The sequence below is a fragment of the Saccostrea cucullata genome, unplaced genomic scaffold, assembly GCF_032062105.1.
Source record: "Saccostrea cucullata isolate Sc308-1 unplaced genomic scaffold, CSIRO_AGI_Scuc_v1 ctg1713, whole genome shotgun sequence".
NCBI classification, from domain to species: domain Eukaryota; kingdom Metazoa; phylum Mollusca; class Bivalvia; order Ostreida; family Ostreidae; genus Saccostrea; species Saccostrea cuccullata.
In genome coordinates this window covers 135-20,030 of record NW_026938666.1, presented here as the reverse complement: position 1 = coordinate 20,030, position 19,896 = coordinate 135, and the positions used below count along the sequence as shown (strand labels likewise).

Sequence of the window (19,896 nt, the reverse complement as noted above, 5' to 3'; positions counted from 1 at the left end):
ATATGTGAGAAACTTGGAAAGTGAACTATATTTTGTGCACAATCTTGCGAGAGAAGTTACAGGAAAATTATCGCAAAGACAAAAACATTATTATGACAGAAATGTTCGTAATGTGAATTATGACATTGGAGATAAAGTGAGGCGAAATCAACGCCAAATTATTACAGGGACGAAAGCAAAACTAGCAAGGAACTGGACAGGGCCATTGTTTATTGTGAAAAGACTGAGCGATACGCTTTACCAAATTCAACATTCCAAAAACTCAAAGCCTGTGATAGTGCACGCCGACAATATCAAACCATACAGAGGGAATAAACATTCGCGCCCAGCTCCTGAATCCGAATATACAACTGGCGAGACAGCAGGTGCCCCGCGACGTCGCGTGCCAGCTGCGAGAGAGAGACCGATGACCAAACGATTGAAGTTACCGCCAGAGCCGCGACCCGAGACTGTCACAGCGGAACAGTCACATGCCGACAGCCAATCAGACGCCGTCATTAGAACAACACGACTTGGGAGAGTTATAAAAAGACCACTTCCGTACCAGACTGACCATTCTCCAGATGATTTGTGAATATTGTGGGTGTGTGTTTTCGACAAATAGTAACTTGTACCAGCATCAACGCGAACAACATAGAAGTGATTTGAATGTTATTGAATGTGAATATTGCCAAAAACTCTTTACTAGAAAATCAAATCTTAAAAACGTCCATAAGTTAGACCAGGACTTCGTCAATGAGGCCTTAAATACCCCGCGGAAGAAGATTCAACGACACAGTTTCATGGAGACCCGAAAACCGGTGTACGTTATGAGTGACTTTTATGAGGATATTTCCTCCGACGAGGAAGAGATGCATTACCATGAGACGGTGCAGCCACTCGTTACAGACTCTTATCAGGACTTGCACAGGACTTGCACATAATCTCAGTGAATTCGGAAGACTTGCCGGAAATAAATGACACTTTTATTAGTGAAATTCTGGGCGACATAGAAGAGGAAGAAACGTGTGCGCGACCAACAGAAGAATCTCTCGAGTCACCAGACGTGAGCGAAGCCGCGAACTCGTCATCAGAGGACAGTGATATGTATGACATGGACGATAACAACAATCGCGTAAGTGTCGAGATGTCAACCATATGCCTTGTGATGAAGAAGACGATTCGGACTAATCCTGACGGTTCCGAGGAGATTAATCGCGAATCGCAAATTATCTACTCAGAGAACGTAAATCCAGAGGAAGTAGACTTTCGTGATCTTGCCGAGGAGATTCTGGATGAGGTTCCGCGACACCTAGCGCCGAGTGCCCGTGTGCGGATAGTAAAGGGAGATTTGTCCTTGTGAACCGTGTAACAAACTAAAGGCTATACTGAAAAGTTGTGAACTCTAACAAAAGACTTGTGATCTATTAACAAGCTTTTATGTATATAATTTTTAATTATTTATATCTTTGATTTTTATTATGTTTTAATGTCATGTTTGTAAATATTTTTTTGTGCTTTGTTTGTCCGAAGGTGATTTATTGTTTACGTAGACTAAGTTTGCTATGTGTAAGTTAATATGTTTACTGTTTCAACAAAATGATTTTATTATGGACTGTGTAGTAAAAATTTACTGATTTGGAGAAAATAATTGTTTATATAGATAACGTTTAATTGTTTATGTATTTACTTTAAATTTTACCATCATGTTTAACTTCAAGAAATTAATTTTTAATTGTCTATTTATAATCATTTTGAACGGAGTCAAAAACTTAAGTGGGGGGGGAGTTGTAGCGAATTATTATGTAACGATGATTTGTTTATATAACATTGCTCCTCGCGAGCAATGGGTTTTTGTTTACATTGCATTGCTCCTCGTGAGCAATGGGTTTTATGTATAAATATAGGAGCGATTTTAGACAGTGAGTCAGTCAGTTTTTCATATTCATTACGATCACTTCGGACAATTTTTATTTTGGATTTTTATACTTACTGTGTTTATGTTATTGTGGATTTTAAAATGTGAATAAACCGTAAACTTGATTACTTGTGTATCATTTCAAGAATATTCATTGGAAGAAATGGAAAACACTGAGAGTTATTCCCCTTAGACCGTATCGGAAAAACGTTACACTGTCAATACCGACGAAGTCATAATTCAAGTAACGATTTTCTATCCATTGAGAGTACAGATTAATTATTTTCAGAATCATCATTGACATATTTATTCAAAATTTGCCCAGCTCCCTGCCCTTCTTATTTAGTATAAAAGAGAAAGGAAACCTTATTTTCTTATTATTTCAAAATTCTAACATGTAGACTAAACACGTTCTCGATGATGGTTCTTGCTTTCCGGATACAGCTGAGTCACTGACGATGGTTTTTTTAAAACTTTTATTTTATTATTTTCGAAATTCTAACATGTAGATTAAACTCATTCCTCTAAGATGGTTTCTGCTGTCTGAATACAGCTGTGTCAATGACGATTATTTTGCTATCCGGATACAGCTGAGGTTGCAGCTGCAGCTCCTAGGAGTGCTAGTAATCCGATACCTCCCCCAACAGCTAAAACCACGCCCCCTAGTCGGTTTCTCCTTGTGGTCGTCATTGATGTAGGAGTAGTTGTTGTTACTAAAAAATATTTAAGAAAACAATCATCTAATTGTATCTTGTATTATGGAATTGAAAAATCCATAGGCAGATAATAATAAAATTATTGGGGTTTTCTCATTTTTTTGGGGGTGGGGTGGGGGGGGGGCAATAGTATTACATATATTTTCGAAAAATAAAACTGGTATCATTCTGTCTACCTGTCTGTCCGTCTGTGTATGTAGGTGTGTTAATTACACCTTTATTTCTGTACAATATTTAATGCAGGACACCTGGCGTATAATTTGACCTTACCTTGACATTGGCTACCCTCAGCACCTGGTGGACAGTCACACACTTTCTGTCCCCCCTTTTCAACACATGTTCCTCCATTGCAGTCACTGTCCCTATCACAGAGATCTTGGAATACAAAAAAATTATTACTTAAAATAAGCCTATATCCTTCTTAGAATGCCTTTTTTAAAATTCTTACCTTCAGTCACTGAATAACTGTATACCAAGCATGATGTATGTAGGTACATGTATAAAATGTACATATACTAAAGAGGGAAAGGCACAACAAAATATATATTCTTATTTCCAGACATAGCTAGAAGGCCTTTACAACTACTTACATGACTACTTGATGCTCATTATTTTTACATTTTAATATCATTTATCTTGGCGTTAACAATTTTGATTTTGTATTGTGTATGCTTAACTTCTTTTTATGCTAAAATCTGAACATGGTCTCGTTGAAATCCTTTTTTCTGAATTGGCTTTTGATACAACTTTAAGATATGTATTTCGTTTGTTATTAAGATTGTATTACGAGTACAGATTATTTCTCTTTTTTTTTATTAAAGGACAAGTGCACTTAAGCAATGCTAAATGGACCCTTTTTATGTGCCATTTTACTTAAGAATATATTACCAAACCGTTCTCTTTTGGAAAGAGATACTAGTGGGTATTTCTAATGAAAAAGCACGTTAAGCATCACCTAAATCAGCATGGATTTGAAACAATTGAATATTTTTAAATGCCTATAGATACCCTAAATCCGGAAAAGTTGTACCGAACCTTCTTTTAGTTTCGTTTATGTAAATCAAGGCGAAAAGATATTTAAATCGACACTTGAACAATCTGATGGTGGATCATAGTCGGGCGCGTTTGTGGAATGTAACTTTTTGTTTTAAATCTGTTTTTTTAAAAAAAATGAATGAAGTTGTAGCCATAATAATCAAACTAAGATATTGGTACTCTTGCATTTGAAAAAATATATACAATAAAAGTTTCATTGAATTTGAAATCTAAAGGGAGTGTTACGGTGGCTTTCAATATCTGTTTCATTGTCTTGCATTAATGTTAAAAATGTTTGACACTTCTATTAATGGCACTAAACTCTCTTTACCCTCCCGTGTAAAATAAATACATACAAATATTTCTAAGCGGCGCGACTTTGACTAAATAATACAAAACCTGCCGATGTTTTACAGTGAGCACCTTTGAGGAATGTTTACCTTGGGTAGAACTCACCTGACTATAAGAATTTTAAATAATATATTCCACACTTGGGTTCAACATTGGGTCATACAGGTAAATACCTCTCACTTGCTATAGGAAAACATTGTACTTTTTGTATATTTTTTATATTTTAAGTACCATCCTAATCGTGTACAAATTTCCTACTTTCACACAAGTTTAATAAATGTATTATGCTCTTTTCTCATTCGCACAAGTTTGTATAAATTAGGCTCATAGTAAACAAAAGCTTTGAAATGAATGACCGTTCTCGATTTACTATAGAAAATTACAAATGTCGGCTGACCCCTGTCGCATTCTATGGTTTTGTTTTTTTGTATATTCGTGAATTTCAGCGGTAAAATATGTTGGATCGTACGGTTTAGATATCAATTAATGACTTGGGATGAAAAAATTGCCTAATTTGATTGTTTATTTTTTCAATTTTACCGGGGCCCATAAGTGCATTCGTTTTTTACCTAATATTATTAAGCAAATGCATTTAACGAGGTTCGCACCTCAGCTGTTCAGCATATTTTGTGTTGACATAAACATGTTAAATTAAAAGAAAAAAAATCTATATAATGTTTTAGTTTGCAAGAAATTTAGATTCAATGATGCTAATTGACTATATTCAATTAAAACCTCATGATTGAATTCCATACCGAAAACATTTACTGAGGAACTATATTTTTTGGCGGAAAGTCTTTAAGAAGAGAAAGGTCATTTTTAAATATATACATAGTGTATTAGTTTGCAAGAAAAGATTCTATAATGCTAATTAAACTATGTTCAATTTAAACCTCATGATTGAATTCCATATACCGAAAACATTTAGTGATGAACTGTATTTTATGACGGAAGGTCTTTTAGAAGAAAAAGATCATTTTCTCCTCTTTCAAAGAACCTATTCAGTATTTGATAAAATTCTTATTTTTACATGCAGCCTACACACAGAGTAATTTGATGAGTAAATTGTTCTTTGCTGGTCCAAAATTATATATTAAATTTATTGTTATGCATTCTATTATCATCTTTTGGCAAATATTTCAAATATATCGTGAAAGTCCTTGAAAACAAATTGGACAAAATAATTTTAAAATTAACACTTTTTGTAATGTCTAAAAATTAACATCACTGACCCCCACTGAATGTATAAGACAATTTTAACCATTCTGTTTAATTTCAGTAAAATTTTATTATTTATAAACGATTTTATTGCTTGCTTAACACGAGGAAAAAAGAAATTTTGAGCGCAAAAAGCCAAATTCTTGATTATGCAAAGTAATTTAAAACTATTTTTGTTGTCACAATTTTCAATGTGACTATTTAAGGTAAAAATGACTGTGTTTGATCATATAATTCATTAGGATAGAAAATGTTAAAGGAAAACTTTTAAAATGTGTTAGTTGTAATTTAAGTGCAAAAAAGGTTAATTTAATTGCTCTGCAGTGATAAAAGAAAGGCACTGACCCCTAGTTTTTGTTTTGATTTTTTATTAAGCTCTGTACGAAGATTCTAAAAATATACTTGACAAAAAAATCCTCAATACTTTTGATGAAAGGAACCAACCTCCTTAAGAAACGAAATTAGAATTTATCATAATATATCAGTAAATAAAATTTAACCGACCTACAAAAATAAATAATAATTGATGATAATGATAATAATAATAATAAAAATAATAAAATCCACTCGCCAAATCCTTGTAGATTACTGATTGATTTGGAGGTAACGAATACTAATGAGATATCCTTGCTATACGAATTTTACAACGTCAATAAAACAATGCATTGACACACAAGATCAGTAGGACAGGGGTGGGTAGGGCACGTTTTCAAGCATAAGTATTTTGCTAAAGTATATTTACCTTAAGATTCTGGAACCCCCTCCCCCCCCCCTTGCTTCTTGTTATTGTTAAGTGGAGCACTCAGACATTGCAGGATTTAGAGAATTAGATGGGTTTTTATTTTTTGGTTTGTCAGATGATTTTGTAAAGTTGCCCTCATCCCACTAATTTTAAGCTTGTCAGCTTTTTATGAAAACCATTGCTACAGGGCTCGTAATCATGGTTCCATTTGCTTTCCTGTGAAACATAGGGCCCCGGCAACAGTCTTCAATCGCACTCTGTTGTGAGCAGCCTTTTTTAATTATTCCCAGCTGTTGTAAAAGGCTTGTGCACTAAACATAACAATTAACAAATAACTTTGAAAAACTTGTACATTAAGTGTATATGGGAGTAAAAGGGATGTAACAACCAACATATGAATTATTATCAGAATAACCAACAAATTAAATAACATCAGAATAACCAACATATGAAATAATATCAGAATAATCAACATATGAAATAATATCAGAATATTAGACTAGACACCCAAACAATGTCCGTTCCTTCTTTTTTGCCAGTCTAATCATCAAATCTGCGCAAGAGATTGTGAAATAGATCCTTAAAAAGAATTTATCAGCAATTTTTGATGCATTGATTGTATGTCTTTTGTGAATTTGTAATTAATAAAATTATTTCCTTTGGTCTCAATGATTATACATACACTGATTAACGTGATATTATCAACTTTATGGTTTGAAAGAGCTTAATGAGGCTAAAAAACACACATCTTTTTACTTTATTTTATTTTATCGGGTACCCGTATACTCGATTGGAAAAACGTCCGAGTACCCAATTGTCAAACATTTACCGATATGACATCCAATTTGATTATCAAAATAATGTCAAAATTTGAATCAGTACATTCATTTTCAACATGCTTGGTTTCAAAATATATTTACCGTTGCATCTTATTCCAAAAAAGCCCTCTTCACAGACGCAGGTGGGGAATTCAAAAACGGTAGAAATAACTTCACATTGTCCACGTGGACCACATACGTCTTCTGTGCTTCTTAGGAAACAGGCACCCACTATAAGAAAATGTTATTCACAGAATTAACACATGTCAACAAATTTAAAAAAAATTGACTTACCTACTTGAATATGAGCTACTAAAGATAAAAAGGTGTAATCGCTAAGCTAAGCCACTTAAAACAAAGCAAAGTAAATATAGCGATATACATAACCAAAAATATTTACTTAAAGATATATTCGTTGCAAATCAGAAAAAGTTCATTATCAGCGGCAGGAGCGACCGATCTATTTCCAGTTGTGTTAATTTGTACAGAGAATTGAGGCGTAATTTTTCATTGCTTGGATGAAATAAATCTGTATTGATAACAAACAGAGAAATCATGATTGAAAGTTTTTAAAAGTCGGATTATAATTTCTCTTCATGTAAATTATTGGTTTTCAATATGTTTTTTTTATTTCCATTCAGCAGTGTTCAGATAATCATTATTATTGTGATAATAAAACCATGAACTAATCCCTAGGTGGGTGTTCCTCAGAAATTAAACCAGAACGAATTGTTTTTCCAGACATAAATTACATTGCAAATTGTAAACGCTTTTAAGAAGAAGTGAATATTAATTACAGCTAGACTTAAATGACAAATGCATCTTTTTCACACTTAAGATATATTTTGATAAAACATAAGCATTATCACATGACAAAATCACCAGGTAAAATTTTTTTGACTTCACATATATTTTGATAGAAGATCAACATTTTGATATGACAGAGATCAAAAATATAGTCCTTAAATCTTTCTACTTTTTCATTTGAACGGTGAGTGAACACTGGACGAACGTTGAGTGAACGATGTGTGAACGCTGAACGCAATTTGGTGAACGATGTGTGAATTGCGAACGGTGAGCGAATGCAGAAAGCGAACGGAGCTCGAACGCAAAGTGAACAGTGAACGCAAGATGAACGATAGCCTTGTCCCCTATCTCATCCTAGCTCGCCAAGGCAAGACATAGCTTGAAGGCCTTTACAACTACGCGGAGTATACGAAGCATAAAAACTCGATGCATGCACTTGAAGGTTTTAATCACACGATTTTTTATCGCATTAAAACTTTGCAATTAATGCTGAACTCTGAAGAATAAAAGAATTTTTTGTCGAAAATGAATATGCTTATTGTTATACAAGTCTGAACGATTTCCAAATAAGAAAGTCAAGAGCGATAACCGAGATTTGCTAAAAATACAAGGTGCAAGTCTTACTGACCAATCAGATAACAGCATTTATACAAACTCATAAGAAAATATTAATAAAACACGTCGTTTTATCGTTTATTAATCCAAAGATTTATTGGAACATTTTTTTTGATGCACATTTAGAAATAATGTAATATTTATGACAATTCTATCATGAATAAACACGACTTGAAAGCTGAAAAACGCTTTAAGTGGGATTAAAATCTGTCACTAGGAGGTAGCAATACCAAAAGTTTAACAGACGGTAAAAAAATTGATATAAAAACGGAAAATGTTCAGTTTTTAGAGCCTGACAGAAATAATCTTATCGCATGGATAACAGTCTTAATTATTTTTTGAGTGATTATAACGAAACCGTCCATGCAGTTTCTGGGATGCGATTTATGATATTGGGATAAAACGCATTCGTGAATAATTATTCTCTTCTCTTCACGTTTTACGCCTTTCCTTATATCCATTTAAGTTTTGCATAGCTTAATATTCGGCGCTCATAAAATCCGTGATATTATAAATCTCTTAGTAGTCCATACGATAAACTCTTGTGTGAGGTTGAACTTACTATACCCTATACACATGGAATTTAAGCATCATTGATTGAAATTGATTGGCTATGCAAAATAATATTTACAAACATTTAGTATATTCAGGTAAATATTATAATTGAAATTGATACGAACTTGTTGGTGTGATTTATTCCTCCGTAAACGATTAAATTGCATATTGCATTATTTCTTTTCTTTACCGAGATAAAAATTTCCAGGTTGTTCACGGTCAATATGTGAGGAATACCTTATTCTTCAAAAGTGCTCATCTTACTTCTAAAGATCTTTTTGTTTTAAAAATCTTTTTGAGAAAAAAAACAAGTGTTTTCTTTTTGTTCTTTCAAAATATGTTTTGGAGTGTGTAAAAATGCTGTTGTCTGATTGGACAGTAAAATAATTACGTGTACACGATGTTTATTTATAGTAAGTTTCAGTATCATTATTGACTTCCTTATTTGGAAATCGTCCAGACCTGTTATGTGATATAACAAAAAACGAATCAGAGAAAACTTCTGACTTATATAACGAATTAAAGCGGTTGTTACACCCATTCATATATTTTCGTGTCAAGGATTTCATTTTAAAAAAGGTCAGTGAACGTATTGCAGTTATGTACACTCGTATTTTATGTTTTGTTTATTTTTTAAATAATATATTATATTTACATAACCAGTTTTTCTACTAAGCCAAATGTGAAAGTGATTTGAAAAGCATTTTATTGTATACTCACGCGCAGAAATATATACGGAGTAACATACATTAACGTATCGTCACAATAAGGCTACATCGACGTTAGTAAAGTATTACGATATAAGGCAGCGAGAAATTCAATTATTGATTATATTATTGGTGCTTCAAAACACGTACATGTAAAATGTAAATATAAGGAATTTTTTTTTTTAGGTTTAAGTGAGAATTATTGGTGTGTGAATCACACAGACTGGCAGGTAGGCATATTTTTCATGAAGCGCTAGCGCGCTTCATGAAATATACCTATGTGACAAGTCTGTCTGATTCACACACCAATAACTCACACAAAACTTAAAAACATTCCTTAAATGTGTCATTTCTACTTTTCATGACGATGTAATGAGCAAACTCCTACATGTATCTTTAGATGGCCGTGATTATACTCTGACACGATAAAACAAAGATACATTTTCATATTATTTGTTATAAATTCAATTTTCAGAACTTGTCTATTAATAACATGCTGTTAAAATTTTCATTTAACACCTAATTTTATGTTAACGCCTCATAATTCTACCTGATTCAAGATCAATTATAACCGCTTTCAATAATTGAAAAAAAAACAAAAACAATAGCTCCCAATTTGATTGGCAGTCCAGATTTATCATGTGGTATCTGAAAATCTGAGTATGCATGTTTTGAAAATTACCTGGTCACGCGTCAAACACTTTCATGTACCTAGTAAAAGTTGCTTTGTATACACTGCGGTCAATAGTAAAGCCAAGTCGCTGTTATATTAGTGAGCAATTAATTTTTTTTAAAATTGATCTTGACTTCTTGAATTTTCTATAATTGCTCTTTAGTACTTCTTATCGATAGGACGTCCAAGGTATGAAAACTAAAATTTTCGAAGAAAAACTAGCGGTTTTTCGTGTCCTCTCTTACTTCAATGAATGGGGTTGGAATCAGGAGAGGGAAGAAGCTTCTGTATAGTAACTAATTACAAAACCAATAATTTTCTCCGAGTTCTCTCATTCAACCTGTGCCTAGATTTTAAGAAAGTCCTGAACAGGTCGGAGAGAATACTCGAAATCGGGTATTATCCGTGAAATCGCGTATAATACCCGATATTAGGGTATCGGTGAATCCGCGAAATCGGATATTGGAGGTGTAATCACCTAATAAAACTTAAACAATGGGATGGCGCATGTTGCCGAGTTAACTTTCATCTAGATACCCATGTTTTGTAAGGGTATCACTAGCCAAGTAAGAATTTGGGCGTCAAGATTAATGCGCTCAGGACAACAAATACCCGTGGAGGTCAGTACATTTCATGATCTGCACACAAAAAGGCGTTCGATTTGCTTTATATTTTTCATAATGTTGAAAGTATATGCATCAACCTAATATTCATTCCCAACACAACAGAATGGTAAAGTATCAGAATTCGGGAATTTATAATAATTCCACATCAACACGACAAACATGAACAATCTGTAAATTAATCAAATTATACGGAAACACATTTCACACACAAGATATGATGCCATGTATAAACAAGGGATTGTCTATCGTATCTAATTATGCGTCATTAATTACTTTCACATTCATCTTGTGCATAAAATCAAATTTATTTATGAATGTATAAATAATGTAATGATAAAAATGTATAAAATTTCGGTTAAAAAAACCTCTTTCTGTTCTTTTTTTTTTGAAAATCTTTTTTTTTTATCATTCATACATATCTGCAGAATATGTCTTCAACATTTTAGCAGAGACAGTAATAGTTTCAGGAATACAGCTTATGAGAGAACATAACTGTTGATCGTTTAATTTCGCTAAGTCATCAATATTTTACCATTTCTTGGCGACTTCAAAAGGGGGGAGGGGGCTTAAAGCTTCTTGACCACCTCTGACAAAACGACCTCGACCGTGTTCTACATGTGTCCAAGAGACCTCTCTTTGAATGTCACGGTCGGTTAAACTCGGTTATATATTTTCAATTGTAGGGAAGATTTATTAATCAAATAAAAAGTATATAGGTAAACAAAAAGCAACCTGTTATTTTCTAACACAATATGAGACTACAAGTAACTAGAATTCATATTTATTTTTAACACATTTTTTCATTATAGATGAATATTAGGAAAAGTTATTGCCATGAGTAATAAGTATCATAGATAAAATAACTAAAAGAAAACTGTGACATATTGTTAGAACCAATCAGATAGTCTTTGTATTCGCATATTATAATGAGGTATAAGATAGCGATATAAGAATAATATAGAAGGTAAAGAGATAAAATTTACCCTGTCTATCAAATAGTATAATAAAGAAAGGAAGTGGCTACAATTTTTATGAAATTTTAATGTCCGATGAGGAATTATATTCCCAAAAAGTAAGACAAGAGTTTCCAAGGCAATTGAACACTCCATTATTTCAGTTTGTTCATTAACATATTCATAAACGTAAAAACTACAAGAAATGTGAAAGAGTTTTGACTACGTAATTTTATATTTCAATATGCCTGTACCTCGATCTATATTGAGAAATTTAATGTATTATAAGCTCATGAAAAGATGTACACATTTGACTTTTATTCATAATAAAACAAGAAAATCCTGTTCATGTGACTTTTCGCTTTCAATTTTCACACAAATGCATAAAATAAAGAAAAAATAGCATATCTTGTATCGATTAAAATGCAACCCAAAAAAATTACGGTGTCTTTGAATAAAATTTTCCATGCTAAATTGACATAAAAAAGATACTCACCTTCAATTAGCTATTTTTAACCGGTTTCCCGTGGGTATTTATTTAATCTTATTTTATTTTCTTCTTTATAATAACGTTGGTATAATAATTCTATTATGGCAGAGATATACAATTATGACTCGCTTATACTGTACTCGCCAACTGTTAGGAATAATTTCTATTTTACGTGAAAGGGACGGCATACATTTTTCAGTAAAAATACATAACACGGAGTTAGTCGTTTTATTTCCTTAAAGTTTCACATTTTGTGAATAGTGCACAAATGAGAAAATTAAGTATATGGAATACTTTAATGGGAAATAAAGACAAAGGAAGTGTAGTTATCTGTTTTCAGAAATTATATTGAAAAATGATAACGCCATTGTGTCCGCTTTGTTACCCCAGCAGTGTTTGTCGTGTGATTTTAAACTTATTTGACAACCGTATGAATTAGGTTTAATAAAAATAAATCCACAAGATACTGTTTTTCTGCATCAAGTTCACGTGCTTGTCAATCAAAATCATTCAATACTGTGTAGATGAAAAAGTTTCGTCACATCAAAAATGAAGTGCGAGTGATTCCAACAAATTATAACATTTATTTTCATCTTTTCTAGATTTGATTCCAACATTTGAATAACAAATGAATAAAATACATTTGGCATTAACATTTGAATTTGAAACATATTCTCTGCCAATTTCAAATAACACCGCCGACTCATGTACATTTTGAACTACTATTGTTTTGTGACTTTTTTAGATGCATGTTTGTTTTGAGACTAAAATGTTTGTTCCTATAAAGAAAACGATTTTTTTTTTAAATGTTATCTAAAATATTGTGGAAAACCAGTACTGAATAAGTAACTGATTTAGGCGGGAAAGGGGTTATTAATCACATCGAATGGCAAGCATATAAAGTTACAGTAAATACATATTTCCTTTAACCACACTATCGATTAAATTCGCGTCAAGGGGATGTTTACTCCTCCATGGCACCTGATCCTTTCTCTGATGTTTCGGAGGTCTGTGTTTGCTCTGGGTTTTTTTTTGTATTGTTTTACGGACTTTGAGATTTAATACTGTTCGTTATCTCCATATCCTTCTCCAAAGATAATAAATAAATAGGATATTTGCAGTACTACTATGTATAACTCTCAGAACAAGTTCTACCTTACTAAGTATTTCCTGTAAGAACTGAAAAAGGAACGTGTTAAAAATATATATTTTCATAATTTTGACTATGATAAATATATCTCCATTAACGATTTGTCGTCTTTAACAAAACAACAAAATGTTGCGGTGCTTGAAGCATTTTTACTTTGCCTTTTTTTATATTTAATATTTCAGCATCTTTCTACATAGGTACATAATGTGCTTGTATAAACATTCATTTTCCAGAGAAATCTAATGAATAACCTAAAATCTAAGTTAAAATATTTAAAAATAATTATGTAATCGTAGATCGTATTTCCCCATGAAATAATGATTCTTCAAACACGATATATGTTAGTTATTAAATTAAAATACCTGAAAATTCTTACTTACAAAAAAATAAGTCCTTTGAATTAAAACGTTGAACGCTTTGTGAATGGTGTACGCGAACGCACGGCCAAGAAAGATGAACGCAAAATAATGAACAACATGGACTTTGTCAGCAGCACGTCATGATAAATATGCAGGCGTGAAGTGTCGTAGTTCATGAGTTCTCATTTTTTATATTTACATTATTTTTTGTCACTCCATGATAATTCCATGATATCTCCATGATATCTCTTTTAAAGTATCATTCATATTGTGAAATAGCCAAATTATTTAACAATCGCACATAAAATTATACAGTGATACAGTGGTTTGCATTGGTTAAGTGGTTTTTCATCTTAACCCCCTCCCTTCAGAGGAAGATTCTACAAATCTCCTGTCGTGAAAAGGATGTAGGAAACAAAATTTAATCACAAATCATAATTAATTCAAAGTTCTTACTACTTTCCCATTTTCCGTTCGCTCACTATTAGTTTATCGAGCATTCACTGTTTGTTCATCAAGCGTTTACCGTTCGCTTTCCACCTAAAATCAAAATTCACTTCTTAAAATTTAATGACATGCTTACCTTTGCAAAACGGAAGGCTACCAGTTGAAAGAACAACAACAGCTGCAGAAGTTTCGTCACAGAAACACTGGTTTCGATCGACATCGCAATTTGCATTTTCTATACAATCTGAGTCATCATCGCAAACGCCGACTGAAGGCTCAGTCTGAGCCAAAGTGTTTTGCCAGTGTAAGATAATACCACCAACAAGTAGAAACTTCCTTAATAGGGACCTCTTCATCTTGTATCTGAAGGCAAGAACTGAAATGAACATCATATAAGTACCAAGGAATATGCAAATTAACCTCATTCACGCTTCCACGCTCCGCCCACCGATGGCAACGAATATCACCTGACCCGCACCTCCGACAAACAATGTAAACACCATCACAGGTGAATTACAACTTTGTGCCGGATGATTTTACTCTTAGAGGAGTCAATCAAAAGCTTTAATTTATTATAAACAAGGATAAATTCACAATATATCTGTGTCAAAAAAAGTTAGCACAGTAATTATTACTGTAAGATGCTATCGGAGCATGAGGAAGGGCCACCGCGTCGTTTAACGGAGTCGGTAGTTACAGATGCCTTTTTGTTTCTGTACAGCCGGGTAAAACATAAGTTGGTTTAGAATGCGTTTAGTCGTTATTATTGGTTAATAAATTGATATTTTAATTATTACTTAGTTTATTTTTTGTTTTTCTTTAGTCCAGTAAACAGCTTCAACTGGCACTTGCATTGAGTGTTCTAACGTTAACCAGGTGTTTTATTCACTTTGAGCCTAATTGCATGTTCTCCTTCTTCAGCCTACATGATGATTCAGATATCGACCTTTGTCATGTTTATTTGCAGGAAGAATTTATCAAGATTTTTTTCTCATTTCCATGTATTTCATTTTCATAATAAATCTAATACCTTCATATGTTTAAACAGTAAGAGACTACTTATCATCTATAAAATTTAATCATGACATTAAAAGACTCAGAAATGAATATTTATATAATTTATAAGTAAGCCTAATAATTTATTTTTACTTCTTTTTAAATACTGGATCTTGTCAAAGGATGATAAAGCACGCACAGTCTATACTTTGTTGATTGAGCCACATATGCTGGTTGGAATATAATGTGATACGATCTTAAATGTTCTTATTTTTCAAGTAGCTCGTTATATATATATGCGATGACCTGCAATTTTCTGTGTCAAGTCAACATCGGATTGAGGCATCTGTGTTTCACTACTTGCAGATGATGGCAAGTTTAGGTGAAACCCCCAAAAATTCAAAATAATTCAAATGTGAATCCTTATTCCACCATGATACATTCACCTTGCAAAATGTGGCCTGCCTCCAAAAAATGACATAGGAGTACATAAAATCCATTTTTCTGAGTGATAACCACATCTGACATGGACCCTGTAAATAGCTCACTGACAAACACAATGTTACCCATTGGATCACAAGATCTCAGTCCTTTTAAAGTTGTTCCCGATTTATAATCAGAATACATATGTGATTGTAACTTTAATACTTTCAATTCCGTGAAGTCAACTATGGCATTGGTTCTTGGAAATGCAGATCTGAACTGTAAGGGCATATTACTAATGACATCATCACGATGAGGCCATATTGGTACTTAACCTAATATCATGTACATATGATCAACTTATGCATTAAATACTTCACTGCTCCTATTTTGTATTGTTTTATGGACTTTGATATTTAATACTGTTCGTTATCTACATATCCTTCATTATTAATAATGACTGATTTGATAATTGGGTACGATTTCAATTAAAAGGTAATTGGATTAATCAGTACATCACAACTTAAAAACATGATTGTGATTTGAAATTTCAATAAACATTAAACTATTTCATTCATCAAATAGATATGTACCTACAGTGACATTCTGCACAATATGACCCTTTACTTTAATTTTTTGGTCACCACTCACTTTTTGAAGTTAGTTCGCGTGAACTAAGGAATAATGTAAGAACACAAAACATATCATATGCATGTACATGTACAAGATATAGCTATGGTAGTTTTCATGAACGAATCAAAATATAAACACAACATCATGCAGGGCCCCAGATAAATGTCATATCCTTTTAATATATGACTACAAGCATTTCTACATATTCATAGAGGATATTCAATGTTTTGTAGTGGAATATGGAATTTATTTCACGAGTGGGACAGGATTTTTGATATTTTCACAAGTGCTGAGCACGAGTGAAAATATCAAAAAATCGTGTCTCACGAGTGAAATAAATTCCATATTCAACTACAAAACATTGATTCTTCTGTTTATTGCTCTTTTTTAAAAAACATCTTTGAATTTTCCTTTGCCTCTGTCTTTTTGTAATACTGTCATATGCTACATGACGCCATAGTTGAGCGGTGGAGACGTCATAGCTAGTGAGGTGAAAACACTGTAAACATGGAGTTAGAAACATATTTTTCGTAATTTTGACAGTTTTATTCGCTTTCAGAAAGGTTTATTTCTTTCCATCTATCTTATATTAGGTCAAGGTAGATTTTCTTACAACAATCTTCGTTATGGGAAGGGAAATCGAGAATTTTCCTGCACTTCTGATATTCGTCAAGCTGTGACAGGATATTATTTTGATATCTTTTCACACTGTTACAGGATATCATTTTTATTCAATGGATAAATTACAGTATTTCACGGGTAAAAATGTAATAAATAATGATTCTTCACTTTACTTATGATTACGAGGAAATGTTACATTGAACAGAATTACTGTGCAGATAAACGTATGTCAATTTATAGTGCTTTCATTCAGCTAGTAATGTGATCTCCCGCAGGCCTTTATTCATCTCGTGCACTTGTCTTTTTGAGTTCTAAGCTTTGGAAAGGGAATAAAACTTACCCCTTGTATCCTGTCGGGATACCTGGTATAGCTGTTGCATATTCCCCATGCACATGTCATCACCATTGTTTCAAAATATGCTAAAACTTGCATAACGTCTGTGTCCGACATGATGCATGAGGTAATGGCAGACAATATTTCCTTGATTTTGATTGGCTGTGCGGAGATGACAACCGCTTCACTTGTGACGTCGTTGAAGCGTGAATTTACAAGGGTTAACTAATGTAATACCAATTTTACCGACGTGACATTACTTTTAATAGTTGATACCACTCCGGTTTTTATCTGTTTATCTACTTATAACCAGACTATTGATAATTAATGTGGATCGTTGTTTAATTTATATATTCCTACATCCTTTCGACAACATGAGATTTTGAAGTGTTTTGAAGAAAAGGGGAAAAGGGGGAAAAGAGTTTACAAAATGTGAAACCACCGATCAGTACTTAATATTTTGAAGAGGTATTTTTAATGTGCTATGTGTCTCTGTCCCAAACTACTCGGTATTTAAATGTGCTGTAGAAAAAAAAACATTGGACGCTGCCCTTAACTATTTCATTGTGATGTAGAATAAGTATTGGATTCTGTCCCTAACTACTTAAAAGTGCAGAAGAAAAAAATTGGACTCTGTCCCTGACTCTTTCAATGAGATGTAGATTAAGCATTGGGTTCTGTCCCTAACAATTTAAATATGCTGTAGAAAAAACATTCGACTCTCTTTAATCATTTCAATGTGATGTACGAAAAAAAAAACATTGGACTCTGTCCTTAATTATTACAATGTGATATAGAATAAGCATTAAGTTCTGTCTCTAACTATTTCAGTGTGCTGTAGAATTAGAATTAAATTATGTCCCTAATTAACTATTTAAATATGCTGGAGAAGAAGCATTCGGTATTTTCCCTAACTATTTCAATGTGCTGAAGAATTAACATTGTGTTCTCTTCCTAGCTATGAGGGTTGATCCAAAAGTAATGTCACAGTGTTCATATCTTTTACATTTGGCGCCATATTATCAAATATTATATACCGAAAGATGCACAAATATAAATCTAATTAATCTTGAAATTTCCATTCAATAATGTATAACTGAATTTATTTTATAGGTGTTTAAAACATAGAACATAGGGGATGTCGCCGTGTCACAGTAGAACGTCACAAATTAAAGTGTACTTTTGTTTAGAATAAAAAAAAGACAAACACATTAAAAAGCATCTTTTAAAAGCGACTAGTCAAAATATATTTTAAAATACAAAACTTTACATCATTTTCTGGTCTTAAGTTGAAAATGATGACTTAATTGTTTGTTTGTTTTTTTTTTAAATTGTAAACATTATCAAAAACATCATTGTTTTACTCCAGTGCATTGAGAAAAGGAAATGTTGAAATGGATAAAAAAGCCAAAACAAACTAATGCATTTTGCTTCAAAATGGAGAAATCGCCAGTAGAGACAATTAAGTTGATTCACCAGACTCACAGATGAAAAAATATATAAATAAGAGACTTGTTTAGATGGTTTCAGCGATTTCGGGTGGGTGATGGGTCATTGAATGCTCAGCAGATGACAAGAAGACCGAAAGATAGGAGGACGGATGGAAACGTTCTGTGGTGTGTGACGTTGTCAAAAAAGACTTTTAGAGCGATATGTGAAATTAAGTTGGTCTTATGCTACTGTTCAAAAAAATTTGACAGAAGAATTAATAATGGAAAGAGTGAGTGTACGATGGGTGCCAAATTTTCTTTAAGAAAGTGAAATATTTGTGAACGTGTTCGTGGACCTCAAATATGTTTTGAATGAAACGAAGGGAAGTGTCTAAATGTATGACGGCAAGTATCCGTCGAATGACGTTACTTAGGTGTTGCGACTACCATAATCGCACGTCGTATAAAATCCGATATTTTGAAAAGTATAAATAATGTTGAACTGAAATTTTCAGGTCTGATTTGAAATAAATGTAGATTTCATCATTAATAATTTTGTTGCTTTTCGTCGACGGGTAGCGATTTTATCGAAGTTGTGACATAACTGTTGGATCAACCCTCGTATTTAAATATGCTGTAGAATAAGCATTGGACTCTGTCCCTGACTATTTAAATGTGCTGTAGAACAAGTATTTGGTTCTGTCCCCAACTATCAAAATGTATTGTAAAAAAAGCATTGTTCGCTTTTTGAAAGACCAACCACCTCTCCAAAAATGATGTGCTTGAGACATTGGTATAAAGGGAAAATTTATTTCACATTTCTTAATTTTTTCTTTGCTTTTTCTTCTTCCTTATGGGCAGGAATCACTCTGCAAAATAGGCACGCTTGGAACTACTGTGTTTAAAAGAGATTTAAAACTAAATTTAGATTTTAAATCACTAATTAAAACTTAATTCACATATTACATGTATAATTGAGATGACTTTTGATATGCTCTTGTATGACAGATTATGACGGTTTCCAAATGGTTTTTCAGTGTTTCTCGTAAAATGCAGACGTCTTTGTATCCGTTATTTTTAAAGCATTCTTTTGCTTTGCCTAGACATAATTACAGTGCAGCTCATGTAACTTCTGTATTTTTTATGCATTAACATGACTTTTAAGCGCACAATGTTAACAGTATTTCTCAGCATTTTGACTTCTTTCCGTGTTTAAAAAGCTGGTATTTTTTCAGGGTTACTTTCTGAAATCTAGCATCGTGAAAGATACGTCAAACTGCAAAATTTTCAAAGTTTCAGA

The 19,896-nt window shown here is 32.8% G+C and overlaps 1 protein-coding gene across 1 annotated transcript; it reads right to left on the bottom strand.

Moving 5' to 3' along the window:
* Window positions 1-2,354: 2,354 nt before the first annotated feature.
* LOC134250828 (protein jagged-1-like) lies at window positions 2,355-14,534 on the bottom strand. The gene is made up of 4 exons (XM_062733169.1): window positions 14,296-14,534; window positions 6,880-7,008; window positions 2,884-2,988; window positions 2,355-2,610 (listed from the first exon to the last, which is right to left on the bottom strand). The coding sequence occupies exons 1-4, from the start codon at window positions 14,513-14,515 to the stop codon at window positions 2,474-2,476; spliced, it is 591 nt and encodes a 196-aa protein (XP_062589153.1). The 5' UTR covers window positions 14,516-14,534; the 3' UTR covers window positions 2,355-2,473.
* Window positions 14,535-19,896: the final 5,362 nt, after the last annotated feature.